A 13138-nucleotide genomic window follows, 5' to 3' on the forward strand; every position below is an offset into this window, starting at 1 on the left:
ATGTTCACAGTAGCCTGTGAAAGAGGCTAGGCCAACCAGCGTTCTCACACAGGACTTCTCAGAGCCTCGGCTGTGCGGGGGGTCAGGCGAATCACCAAGAAGATGTTAGACTTGGGGTGTCCCCCCCAGAGCCCCCGTCGTGGGCTGTGAAAAAGTCACACGTCCGGGTACCACGGGGACAGTCTGGGGACAGGACTCTGGTCCCATAGGGTTGGGGGGAGGCTCTCGTCCAGCACTAGATGAGCTTCAGGAAGCCTCCAGGAGACCCCCATCCCATGCCCGGCCCCCTCCCCCCCATCCATGGAGAGGACAAGAAGAAAGCCCCAGTACCAACCCCACTCGGGTCCTGGGTGACCAAGGCCCACACAGGGTGGCAGCCTGTAGTCACCAGGGCCGGCACCCGGCCCATAGCCCACTGGCTGGGCGACCCCGGGCGCGTCCCCCCTCCTCACGCATGGGCTCCAGCTCGTACAAACGGGGGCAGCACGTTCTCTCCAGCTGAGGCTTAGGGAGGGGCCGGGGACCCCCTAGGGAGGCCTAAGGGGACAGGGGTGGGGTCCTGGGATAAACCTGGAGAAAACCCCAGGGCTGCCAGGCGTCATCTCGGCAAGGGGGTCGGAAGCTACAGACTGGGGACCCCGACCAGGACCCCGAGACGTTCTGGAACTTCTGTGACATCCCCACCAGGCTGTCGCTTTTGCTGCCTTCCGCCAGCAGGTCACTAAGCCCCTGTGCAGCGCGGCTGGTCGGCAGGAATGTGCTTAAAATGAAAAGGCTGCGGACTGTCCTGGGAACCGCGAGGGGGGAGCTGGGCGACCTGGTTCCTGGACACGAGCAGGACTGAGAGGCCGGGAGGGATACCGGGGAGGGACAGTGTGGCCGCAGCCTTGGGAGAAGGAGTCAGGGAGCCACAGGAGGGCGTGAAGCGCAAGACACGTGGTGAGAACCCTCCCACCCCAACACTGTCTGGGATGGAGTCGGGGGACTCTGGGAGGGTGGGTACCTCGTGGTGCCGCCCCCGGACGTCCAAGATGTCTCGCTTGGTGACAGACCAGTGGAAGGTCAGGCCCGGCACGGCATTGCCGAAGGAGAAAGGGTTCTGGTTGTTGGTGATCCCGGTGACGTAGACAGGCATCTGCGGGGAGAAGCCAGGCCCGTGACCGCCGGGGTCCAGCGGCCGGAGCCCCACCCCCCGGATGCTCCGGGGCACTGCCTGAGCTGCCGCCCGCTGCTGGGTGCTTCCCCGTCTCCGCGGGGCAATGGGAGCCGCACCCAATTCCTCCCTAAGCAGCGGCAGGTGCAGCATAGGTCCCAGGAGGCCTGACAAAACAGCAAAGGACCGAGCGGAACACAGCACCAGCCCCGCACCTCCCGTCCTTCTTGGGCTGCGGGCTGTCGCAGCTCGGCCGGGAGACCCCATTCCTAAACGACTGCCTCTAGCTCTGGGACACCTGCAGCGCCCCCAGCCCCCGCCACACAGCTTACCCTGCTCCCCTCTTTCTCAGTCTAGCGGGGGTCCCTGCTCACGAGGGGTGGACTCGGTCTCCGACAATCTGAACTGACCGAGTGCCGACCAGAGAGAGGGAGCGCGTGGAGGTGACGCGGCGAAAGGCGGGGACGGACCTGAGCCAGGCTGTGGGTCGGCGCCCCGTCCCGCCGCTTGCCAGCTGTGCGGACGCCCTAAGCCTGCCACGTGCGCACCTCCTCTTCTGTGACGTGGACGTGACCCCAGAGCTACCTCTCGGGGCTGTTATGTGCCCCATGTGGACTAACACACAGAAAGCACCGAGAAAGCTACGCACCGTCCAAACACCGGCTCCCGAGAGGTGCCAGGTGTCAGTCTAGGTGCGGGAGGGCGACAGACTGGTGGAGACACAGGCATCACCTGCTGACGGCACCCACACGGGGCGACAGGCGTAAGCGCCGTGCGTAAGAGGAGATGGCGCCGTTGGGGAGAATGGCAGGGAGCCTTTGGGCTGCCGCAGGAAAGGCAGGGGAGTGAAGCTGGACCCCCAGGTAAACAGGGTTCAGCAGGTGAAGGGCATGGAGAACTGTCCCAGCAGAGGGAACAGCTCGTTCTGAAGCAGAACTCAGGGCCTGAGCCCTGCCGAGAGGCTGCTCCGGGAGCTCAGACAGGAGGGCTGGAGAGGTTCCCGCCTCACCTGGGTCTCCGTCCTCATCCGGGTGATGGGGGCACGGATCCTCACGGCCTGAAGCAGCAACACCTCCACCTCCACGAGGTCCTAGGAAGAGGGCTTTGGGGCTCAGGCTGACTGTGGGCAGGCGCTATGCGCTAGTGGCAGGAGTTTGGGGAAGGGACACCCCTCCCCCAGGAAGGAGGCTCCTGCCAAGGCCAGCTCAGGGTCACGTGGTCAGAAGGCACCCATGATGCTCCTCCTCCCTAGGAGGCCTGGCTTGGCGGGTGGCTCGCCCCACGTGGACCTGGCTGCTGCCTCTTCCCTGCCCCTGGGGGTGCCAGCCTGGTCCTCTGAGCCTACAGACCTGTCCGCTCCAGATGCTCCAGGTCAGCACTGCGGAGACTTGGGGATACTGACCAGGGACTGTTCCTCTCTAGGCCAGGCAGCCAGACCTCCCAACCCCAAATCCAGCCTGTCTGTCTCTGAGCAGAGTACCGGGACAAATGCAGGAGCCAGGAAGAGTGTGATTAGAATAGACTATATCCTCCTTCCTTCTGAATTCTATACTCCTGTTAATTTGGCCAAAGACTAACTTTACTGGCTTCTTTGTAGTGCTGCTGACACATGCTGAACCCAGGCTGCTAAAACCCTTAAGCCCTTTGTACATACACTCATGTGAGCCCATCTCCTGTGCCTTGTGGTGTGGGCTAACTCCTGGCACACAGTAGGTGCCCAGCTAGCATCCCTTCCCTTCCTTCCCTTCATCCTTCTCACTGCTGTCTTCCCTTGCTAGTCCTGGACTACTCCTCGGCTTTGGGAGCTGATTCTTAGGGTGACCCGAATCGCACAGATGGAACCGTGAGCTTCTGACCAGAGTCGCATACCCTTCTGGGACACGCGGACCTCAGGGCCTCAGGCTGAGCCCCCACCTGCCTGGGCTCAAGGAGACGCCTTTCAGATGGAGCTGGCGGTGCAGCCTTTCCATCTACCAAGGGGCACCGGGGCCTTCCCCCGGCCCCTCCCCCAGCCTGCCAGATGGGAGACGCAGAGAGGTGGCCCAGTGAGGTCAGCCTAGAGAGGAGGGTGGCCAGGAGGGACTGCATGGCCTTGTGTCCTCTAGACCAATCCCCAGCCAGTTGCTGTGTCAGCTGTGTCAGCCACACGGGCCCCCAGGAGGAGAAAAACAAGCCCGTTCCTGAGGCTGCAACCCTTTCTTTAGAGGGAAACAAAGCAGGGCCTCCTTGATCCTTAATTTTACTCTCACATGCCCAGTGGTTTCTCGTCTTTATAAAATAGGTAAACTTGGAGTATCCACCCAGTAATTCAAAAGGACTTTGTGGCGTAAGCGGGATACTTGGAGAGAGAGTGCAACTGCTGGGAAAAGAGTAAATCGATGCACTCAGTGTCGGGTCAAAGTCAGCCCCACCCCCTCCAGAGGGTCCCAGCGCCCCAGAGCTGTGTGTTCAGGTGCTCCTAACTCGGCGGTGCTCCCGGACCGCTGTCAGGAGCCCAGTTTCTGTCCACAGCCACACCACCCAGGACAAAACGCCCTCTTCGAGCTGGGGTTCCACCGTGGCCTGACCACCAAGCCGACGCTCCTGCAGGTCGCAGCAGGCCAAGGACACGGGGAAGAATCCAAGCACCCTGAGCTCTTCTCGAGAGGCGGACATGCTCTGCCCTGTCCTTCCCAGAGGCCCACGGAAGTGCCTGCCCCTGGGAAAGGCAGAAACGATCAGACTTAGAGACACCTGCTTTCACCTGCTTGGAGTCAGTGCCACCGATATGGGACAGGGGGACCCTCCTGGGTGAGGCGTCCCCTGAGTCGGCCTCCAGCATCTCTGCTGACCCAGGAAATTGGTCAGGAAATGTCCCCCACTCCAGCGAGGAGGCGGGGGAGATGACTTTACTTCTAGCTGAGCAAAGATTCTGGCGGATGACTCAGGCTTTCTTTTTCTCCTGGAAATATAAATCCAGGTCTGAAACACTACTGGTGTCCAGTTACCCTCATGTACAGCAGCCAAGTCAGCACATGCCTCCAAAAACATACACCATAACCCAGCAAGTGTGTCAGAGCCTAGAGCAGCGCAACTCTGCTAGGAGAACATCTCCAAGCCCAGCTGGAAAAGAAGACCTGAAGGCGGGAGGGCTCTGATGCTGGCAATACTAGGTCGGGTCCTAGAGCAGCCGTGTGGTGGCCGTGGGTCACTAGCCCGTCCCTCGGGCCCATCACCTGCACACGAGCAGAGCAGAGGGTCCGGAGAGGACTCGGGGAGGCACGTAAAGCAGAGTCTGCTGTCACAACGGCTACTGTCAGCCTGCACTGGAATGGCCCCGGGCGTGGGGCTTGGGGACCCTTCCCCTTAAGGAGCAGCCGGGGAGCCTCAGTCTGGAGGAGGGCAACCTCCGGGGTACGAGTGCCGGGCTGGCCCTGGTGGGGGTAGGTGACAGGCAGGGGCTTGGGCTCAGAGGGCAGAAGCAAGACCCTGGGAGAGGGCGGCCCTTGGCAAGAGCCCCCGCCCAGCAGGCAGGGCTTCCTCCCAGCCCGGGTCACCAACCCCACCAGCTGCCTGGGGAGCAACGAGCCTCACCCACGAGGCTGTGTCCAGGGCGGATTCGGAAGATGCCCGCTGCGGAGCAGCCCACGCCCTTACCTGTGACACGACGACGAGCCTGCCGCTCTCGGCATCCACGGCCTGCACGACCCCCGACACGGCACCGTGGCCCACCGAGAGGCCTCGCACAAGCCCGGTGCTGCCCACCAGCGCCACGCTCTCATTGCTGATGGAGAAGAGGATGTTGGACTGAGGCTGGGGGCCGCCCTCAGAGGTGATCTGGAGCGAGAAGAGCAGCGCCCGTCAGCCCGTCCCCCGGCCGGCCCACGCCTCACCCTCGGGGGCAAGGGTGCCAACACCCCAGCACTCTCCACAGCCCGTTCTGAAGCCCCAGGCAGGGGACACGGCCGCGGGTGGGGGTGGGGCGGGGGCGTGGCCTTTGGTTCCTACCTGCATCGTGGCCCCGATAATCAGCGTCACCTTCCTGGGTATCAACCTAAACGGGGGAAAGACCTGGGTGTGGAGACACAAGGGAGAAAGGGGCCCGTTGCGTTCCAAGCTCCTGCAGCCGGACACAGTCACATTCAATTCCAGAGAAGCACGGTGCGCAGACATCACTCCTCTGAAGGGGGCGCCGGCGAGCGCCTGGGGTCCCGGCCAAGCCTGGGGGAGCCCGAGCAGCCCCCACGAGACCTCATCCCACCCCTGGGCCCGAGGCTCTGCGGTTCTCAGGGCCGTGTTCTGCTCCTGCGGAAGCCACCTGGAAACTGTAGAAATGCCCGCTCCCCGGCCTGCCCCGGCCCCGCCAGTCGGACGTGGGGTCCTGCAATGTGTTTCAACAAGTCACCACGAGATCTGACACACGTCCAAGCTTCCAACCCACTGCTTTCGAGATTTCCCCAACTCCTCTTTGGAAGGGGTTGTCTCTCCCCTAAATGTCTCCAGATTCCTACTGACTAATTGCCTTAGAAGAGCCCTCTACTTCGACGGCCTCAGCATTTTCCAGAGGAGGAAAGCAGGACTCGAGGGGCAGGGGCGACGATGTCCCCGTCTCTGCAGCAGCGCAAAGCCCCCAGGTCCTCCCCCTGCACCCCGACAACCCCTGCCTTGCCGCAAGGTGTACCAGTCGGCCCGGGGCTGCCTTGTGCGTGAGGAGTCGTCTCCGTCTGGCTGCGTCATTTGTAGGCAGACAGGACTTTCTTCTCAGCAGCAGAAGAAAGGTGCACTGCCATCTAGAAGCACCAACCACACCCGCCAACACCAAGCCCCCGGCCCATGTGGCCGAGATGGTGGAGGAGGGGGCGGGACCAGTTTAGTGCTGCCGAAGAATAAACCTGGACACGACTTCCTGGCCCTGGCGGCTGTGCGGCTCCCGTCACCGTTGAGACGGCGTCGGGGCCCTGGAGCTCCCTCACCCAGAACGGCTGCTCCCGGAGTTCCCTCGAGGAGCGCACCACCTCTAAGGCCCTGACTGTCAATGGGCACCTCTGCACACAAGCCCAGACCGGTCCGCACTCCTCCCCAGCCACCCCCTTGCTGTGCGGCAGTAGCTCCCCTCCCCTGAGCCACGCCACACCCACTCCGTCCCGCAGAGACTGAAGTAACCCAGGCCCCTCCCTCCTGCAGCCCCAGGTCCCCGGGACCAGTGAAGGCCCCCTTTTCATCAGAGGACACCGTAGGGCAGTTTAATACGGCCCGTCCACGTGGCTTCCTGGGCTGCCCCTAAAACGCCCAGCCTATCACAGAAAAGCCCCAACATGCAACAGGGGCTGGGCCGAGGCCATGAAGCACGAAGAGGGACAGCTTTACCTCAATCTGCTGTGGGGCCGAGTTGATTCTCTGTCCAGCCTTATCGGTCACGGTCGCGGTGAGACTGGTCTGGCCAATGGCCACGCCGCGGACGCGGAACACGGCAGTGTAGTCATCTGGGGCCTCGTCGAGGGCCCTGGAACAGAGGGAGGGGCTGGGACTTCTTCCCCCGACAGACCTGTCGACAATGCCCTGAGATGCCCTCCTCTGACCCCTGATCCTGCAAGGACTCACACCAACGTGACGATCTGGGAGGCTGCCCGGAGCTTCAGGTCCATGAAGGCCAAGTACTTGGCCAGGAAGGGCTTCTTGTGGAAGTCCAGCACGCGAACATATGCCTTGACCATCTTCCCAATCTCCACCTACATCAAGGGGGACAGAGACTCAGGGGCGGCCTTCGAATGACCAATGCCACCACCTGTGGTACCCTACGGCTCTCTGCAAAAGCATCAACAACCTCAAACCCACAGACCCAAGTTGACCTTCAGACTATCAGCCCATCAACAAATGAAAATCGGTTACGTGCTTTCTGTATTCAAGAGGCCTCAGGGATACGTCGATGCATAAATGACACATCCCACTCTGAGAGAACTAACAATCTTGGGGGGGGGAATAAATTAGAAGTATGGGATTAACAGATACACATTAATATGTATAAAGTAGATAAACAACTGGCTTTACTGTATAGTACAGGGGCTATATTCAATATCTTATAATAACCCATAATGGAAAAGAATCTGAAAAAGCATATATATACGTATAACTGAATCACTTTGCTGTACACCAGAAACTAACACAACATTGTACATCAACTATACTCCAATAAAAAGAGAGAACTAACATCTCCTTAGAGAGACAATCCATAGCTTAGAATAGCAACAGGCGTACAGTGGGGGTTAAAAAGGGCTCAGTGACCCAAGAGTTCATCCTGGCACATAATATATACAGCGAGAACTCTAGGAAACATGAGTCAGAAATGCTTAGTGAAAGAACTCAAGTCTGGAGGCAAATCACCAGAGGAAACGAGATCAGAGGAGGACTACCTGAGGCTAAGAGAATATTGACTTTTAAGGAGTCCAAGTTGCTTGAATGTCCCCCTCTCATTACCAACTATTCTCTCCCCCCAGGAAGACAGGACTCTGACAGCATCCCTCTTTAAGCCTCACTGCAGTTACTTCAGGTATTTGGAGTAATATAAAATCCCTCTTTACATTAAAGAAAAGCCCAGATCTATTATGTATTCATTTTGCAAAAGCACTCGGCATTAGTACATCTTACTCATCTGCCACTGAAATTTCTGAGAATCCAAAATGTACATACTGGGGAGAAAAGTCACATTCAGCAATGCATGTACCGGGCTGGTTAGTAACTTGCACCAGTCAGAGGACAGGAATTCCCAAGCTGCAGCTAACGTGGGGACAACTTCCAGCGGGATTTACAGCCAGGTTTTACAGGTGTCAACTGAGATGAAGACGGATACCCTCGGAGGCCGCTCTGCACTGAGCCCAGAATGCTGGGTGAAACAGCACTGCGAGCTGCAGGTGGACACGAGGAAAACACCCCCTGAACCCCCATCGTTCTCCAGGCCTCCGCAGGGAGGGAGCCGTATCGGGAAGTTGACACTGACCTTGTCCACCACGCGGATGTACAGCTCCTGAATGTCCGAGACATAAACGTCAGCCTTTGCCGGGGCCGGGAAGGCTAAGCACAAGTCGTGGATCATGATGGTTGAGGTGCCCGGGAGCAGAGGGTGCACCTGCAAGGTCAGAGGTGGGCGTGGTTACACAGCTGCTCACGGCAGCAGCCTATCGCCCGTGGGACACTGTCTCCCAGAGACTGCAGACCAGGGCTTGGAAAACCCTAATGTTGGCCTGCCCACCCCTCATCACGAGCACCCACTGCCAGCCAGGGGAGGGGCGTGGGATGTAAAATGTTAGAGCCAGGATAGATTTCAGAGAGCATTTATTTCAACTCTGCACAATTTACAGAGAAGAAAACGGAAGCTGCTTCAAGGTGGGGGTGGTCAGAGCTTGGCAGAGTGAGGACTCACACCCAGGGTTCCATATCTCCTGTCCAGGCCACCTGCCCCTGCAGCTCCCACAAGAGAAGAGCATCCCATGGGGTCTCCTGTGAAACTGCAAGTCAGGGGCTGGTAGAGGGTGAGACCGCTGCTTTCCAAATGAAGCTCTCACTGAGAAATCCTAATCTGAACCCACAGACTCTCAGAACCTGGGAACGGGCCGAGGAGGCCACCAAGTCTTCCGTGCGAGCTCTCTGAATCTTGCCCATCCCCACATTCACCTCAACCTCTGCTGTGTTTGCAGTAGAGCCCTCATAAAATGTTTGGAGTGCAGGAATTCATCTAAGCTCCTGTCTTCCACGCTTTCACTGCCAAAGGCCCCCTTTAAGTCTTCTTCTCTCTCTACCTTCTTCCAGGGATCCCACCTTCAGAAAAGTCTCTCCCCAGACAAACTGCATCATCACCACTCTCTCATGTTGGGGATGGACTCGCAGTAACTTGTCATATTGCTTAGGCGTGCATCTCAACTGAGTGGTCTTGGGGGCTGGGCAGGTGGAGGCACGTCACGGAGCTAGTGGGTGGGCCCTGAGGCTGCCTCCCATCTCTACCTGGCCCTGGCTTTGCTGCCTGAGATTGTGGTCTTATATTCACTGGGGGTGGGAGATGGGCGGTGGGTACAGTGAACTGCTCAGTGTTGGCAAAGCTACAATTTCAATGTCAAGAACCTGTGCGGGAAAAACGTCAGGAGACAACCAAATACTATCCTATTGCACCCAGGTTAGAAGCCTTCAAAGGCTGCCCAGAGTGAGCCCACATCCTTAACACATCCTATAAGAACCTGGCACGATCTGGCCCTTGCCCAGGACTCTGGTTTCACCGCAAAACACCATCCCCCATGGCCATTGCACTCCAGCCATCTGGCGCCTATCTACCCGCCTCAGGGCTGCATAGTCCACCTTTGAGATCTGGGGGCTTGTCCTCCCCCTGTGCCCACCTGCTGGCTCCCACTCACCCTCGGTCCCATTCAAGTGTCCCTCCTCGGTAAAATCTCCCCTGATCTGGAAGGTCGGGACCTTCGCCCCTCTGCTCTCTTCTCCTGCTGCAGCTGTACCACTCTTCACTCCAACTCGATGTAGACCTCCCTGTGCAACCTCCCCCCAGGCTGTCTTCTCCCCTAATGCAGCCTCAGGACCGAGCCTCACACCTGGCCGAGACTCGGCCCCCGCCCAGCGTGTTGAGTACACTGAGATCCAGGGTCACAGCTCCAAGCCGCTGGTTAATGTAAGGAGACCTGCACCTGCACCAGCTCAGCTTCAGCCCTGGCTTTGTCAACACTTGGGAATTTTTGAAAAAAGGGGTCTGCAAACCCCAGGTACCGTCATCTATTTGGGAAGTGCTGATTCTGGCCCACATCCTTCAGTGAACACATGGGGAGACAGGCCCACCCAGGGTGGGAACCCAGCCTTGAAGGGGCGGCACTGGGGAGGGAACACGGTGCCCGAGCCCCCAGTTTAGGGCTTCTTCTCCCACACTCAGCCACTTCCCAGAGCTGGATGCCACCAGCAGCCAGAAAGGAACCGTCGGGCAGGGGAGGCGGCAGGGGCTTGAGAACTCTGCCAGCAGCACTGGGCTCACAGGTACATCCACAGATGAAGGGGGCCCAGGGTATTTCACACAAGGACTCAAGTCGCTGAATAAAGATTCCAGAGTGGAAATCACGCTGGCGCTCCGAACAACGGCTGTGTAGTTTGACCCAGGGCCACGCCAGCCTGCTATCAAATACGCCGAGGACGGGAGGCCACAGGGCTCCAGTTTTGCGGAGGACGATTCACTTGGCTTATTACGCATCCCCCAGAGAGAACCCGTTTAAAAATCACAGGGAGAAGCGAGAGCTCTAATCTGATCCTCCTGCAAAAGGTGCCGCTGTCAGGAGCGACACGTCCTTCATAACGCAGAGAAATGACACGCTCGCTGTACCTACGGGCCAGACCCGCGCGGGGGGCGCATGGAGGCGTTCCCTCTTCTTTTTCTCTCCTTCGAAAGAGCCACTTTGCGCATTCTAAACAAAGACATAAATGGCGGTGGGGAAATCGATTCCTTTTCCGCTTGATTTCCCAGCAGCTGGACGTCCAGGCGCCTTCCGCATGATGGAGCGGGAGACGGCGTCAGGCTGCCACCCACCAAAGGGCCGCGTGGCCCGTCTGCACATCAGCTCCTGCCAGCCCACTGGACAATGAACAGTGCTTTACGGGCGTGCCCACCCGTCACTCCAGAGACAAACCACTGGAGGAAACGAGGGGACGTGCCGGCCAGCAGATGGCACGGGGGTGGGGGCGGCGGGGGAGGGATCCTGTCCCCCCCCCCCCGACCGTGTATGTGTCACCACCCTCTTCTCCAGGCTCCAGACCCACCTGCTTCCTGACGGACGTGTGAGGGACGCACGTGCAGGAGGGGAGGTGGGTAAACCCACGCCCAGCATGAATTCTCGTTCCCAAGGGGTAAAGGTGCCCACTGAGAGCCCAGGAGAAGTCCTGTCATCTCTTTGGAGACGGGAACGCGTTATTGTGCATTAAGATGCCATGTGTGGAGCCAGGGGCCGCTCTGCTCGCGCCTTCCACCTGCACCCGCCAGGCCCCGAGGGGCCGCTGCGTCATCACGGCCCCTCACTTCCCAGGGCCCATCACACTTCACACTTGTTCACTACAGAGGAGCAAGGACCCTGAAGATACTTCCGAACATCGCTGGCACCATCCGCTTCCATTTCCCATGCGTGCCCGTCGATGTCTCGTGCTGGCCAGGCCGTGCCATGCGAGAGGGTGGGGATCCATGCCCCCGGCAGACATGGACGCCCTTGGGGCTGGTGGGGGATGACCAGGGTCACACTGAGATAAGAAACTTCATCCAAGGGCCCCAGCCAGACCAGAGGCTTCCCGCAGGCGAACACACCGCAGGCGGGACACACCCGAGTTCACGCCCCAAGGTGGCTACCACTTACCACCTGCCCCAACCCAAGGAAGGACCCCCTTCTGATGCACCTCCTCAGAGGTACAACGTCACCGTGACCAGCCGCGTATCCCAGGACCCAGAGAGGCCCTGTCTGCTCCCCACTGAATCCCTGGAGCCCGGACCAGGCCTGGCAAGTGACGGGCACCCACCTTTGCAGGGTGAATGCGTTAATGAAAGCCGTGAGGGCTCAGCACACGCTAGGTTGCTTCCCAGCTGCCGATCTTATAATCACACAGCTTCTGCGTGGAGGGCTTATTTTGAAATGTAAAGAACTGGTGAGAAGACAGAAACCCTCAGTTTGAATCAGGTAAACGCTCCTATGTGTAAACTAGCCAAGAAGGAAAGAGAGGTGCATTGCAGAGGGTTTGGGTCTGTGTGAGCCTGCACAGCCCTGGGTGCATGGTGGGGGCATAACCACCCCACCACAGTCCCCGTGCGGTGCATGAGCGCCAGACTCCCTTCCAGAGACGCTTGGAAGCCAACACACACCACCAGCCATTCTTGCCTCCAAATGGGTATCAATAGGAAAGAAAGAAACAATTCTCTCTGAGCTAATTGAAGAAATGTTGTGGGCTTCCTCACCTCTGTGATTAAAGGAAATGAGAATGCTGCTAATTAGCAGATGGAAAATGCCATAGAAACGTGTAAACGTCCTTCAGAAACAGCCCTCCGAGAAGCTGCAAGGAGCTGTCATCGGCTGTCAACACTCCATGAAAAATCCCTCCCACACTTTACAGAAGAGGGAAAGGGAACCAGAACCCGATTCCACCTGGAGCCGCAGTGCTCTCTGCACAGGCCTGAGGTGGGGGGAAGCAGAGAGCCTGGCGGCCAAGGCGCCTCCAGGATACCTTCTGGGCAAACACGATCCTGGTGCATCGGGCACTGAACGTCAGGCACAGCTGGTACATCCTGAACTCGGTGCCAGACATGTCCTGGGGTCGTGTCTGCAGGGGGCACTTAGCCCCACTCAACAAGGGCCACGGAGGATGACACATGTGGGCGAAGGCCCGTCCTACAACCTGGAGAGGGAACTGCTATAACTCTTTGGGACCATCTGTAAACTGGGGATGTCAGGCTTGTCTTGGCCGGGAGAAGCCTAGAGTCTGTTGCTGACAGGGACTGCACATTGTAGGACATTGCTAGGCTAAGCAGGGGTTCGTAGGTTTTGGGAAACCTGACTCTGACGCTGGAATCCCATCTTGAGTCGGACAAGCATGCTAGCCTCTGTTTGAATGCCTCCAGAGACGGGGAGCTCACTACCTGAAGCAGCAGCCTAGTCCATCACAGACTGTCAGAACCTCTTGTTCTTCGAAGAAGGGTCTCTTTCCAGCCACAGGGCTGCCCTCAGGGCTCACTCAAAACGTGTGGTGCAAGGTAAATGTGAGTAAAAAGGTGCCCAAGTTTTGTTAGCACTGCACACATTTTTCTGAACTTGAAATTTCCCTCTTTTATATAACAGGGGAGTTATTTTTAATCTCCAGAGATAAAGCGAAAAAAGGCATATTTCAAGCAGTTGGAATCATTTACAATTTGAGGTTTTCCCTTTAATGTTAAGGATTTGACAGTGAACACTTACTTACATGGAAGAGGAATGGCCAGGGAATTATTCTTTC

The 13138-nt window shown here is 58.3% G+C and overlaps 1 protein-coding gene across 1 annotated transcript in view; it reads right to left on the reverse strand.

The window, feature by feature from the left end:
- The window catches only part of NUP210 (nucleoporin 210), a 99605-nt gene that overhangs the window by 19819 nt on the left and 66648 nt on the right, over nucleotides 1-13138 (reverse strand). Inside the window, exons 21-27 of the mRNA XM_060161048.1 lie at nucleotides 8127-8255; nucleotides 6734-6861; nucleotides 6500-6635; nucleotides 5141-5203; nucleotides 4790-4969; nucleotides 2163-2243; nucleotides 1004-1135 (exon numbers count right to left, since the gene is read on the reverse strand). Coding sequence (XP_060017031.1) covers nucleotides 1004-1135; nucleotides 2163-2243; nucleotides 4790-4969; nucleotides 5141-5203; nucleotides 6500-6635; nucleotides 6734-6861; nucleotides 8127-8255 — 849 coding nt within the window. The remainder of the gene's footprint in view (nucleotides 1-1003; nucleotides 1136-2162; nucleotides 2244-4789; nucleotides 4970-5140; nucleotides 5204-6499; nucleotides 6636-6733; nucleotides 6862-8126; nucleotides 8256-13138) is intronic.

Source organism: Lagenorhynchus albirostris, chromosome 10 (genome assembly GCF_949774975.1).
Source record: "Lagenorhynchus albirostris chromosome 10, mLagAlb1.1, whole genome shotgun sequence".
In the NCBI taxonomy this organism is placed as follows: Eukaryota; Metazoa; Chordata; class Mammalia; order Artiodactyla; family Delphinidae; genus Lagenorhynchus; species Lagenorhynchus albirostris.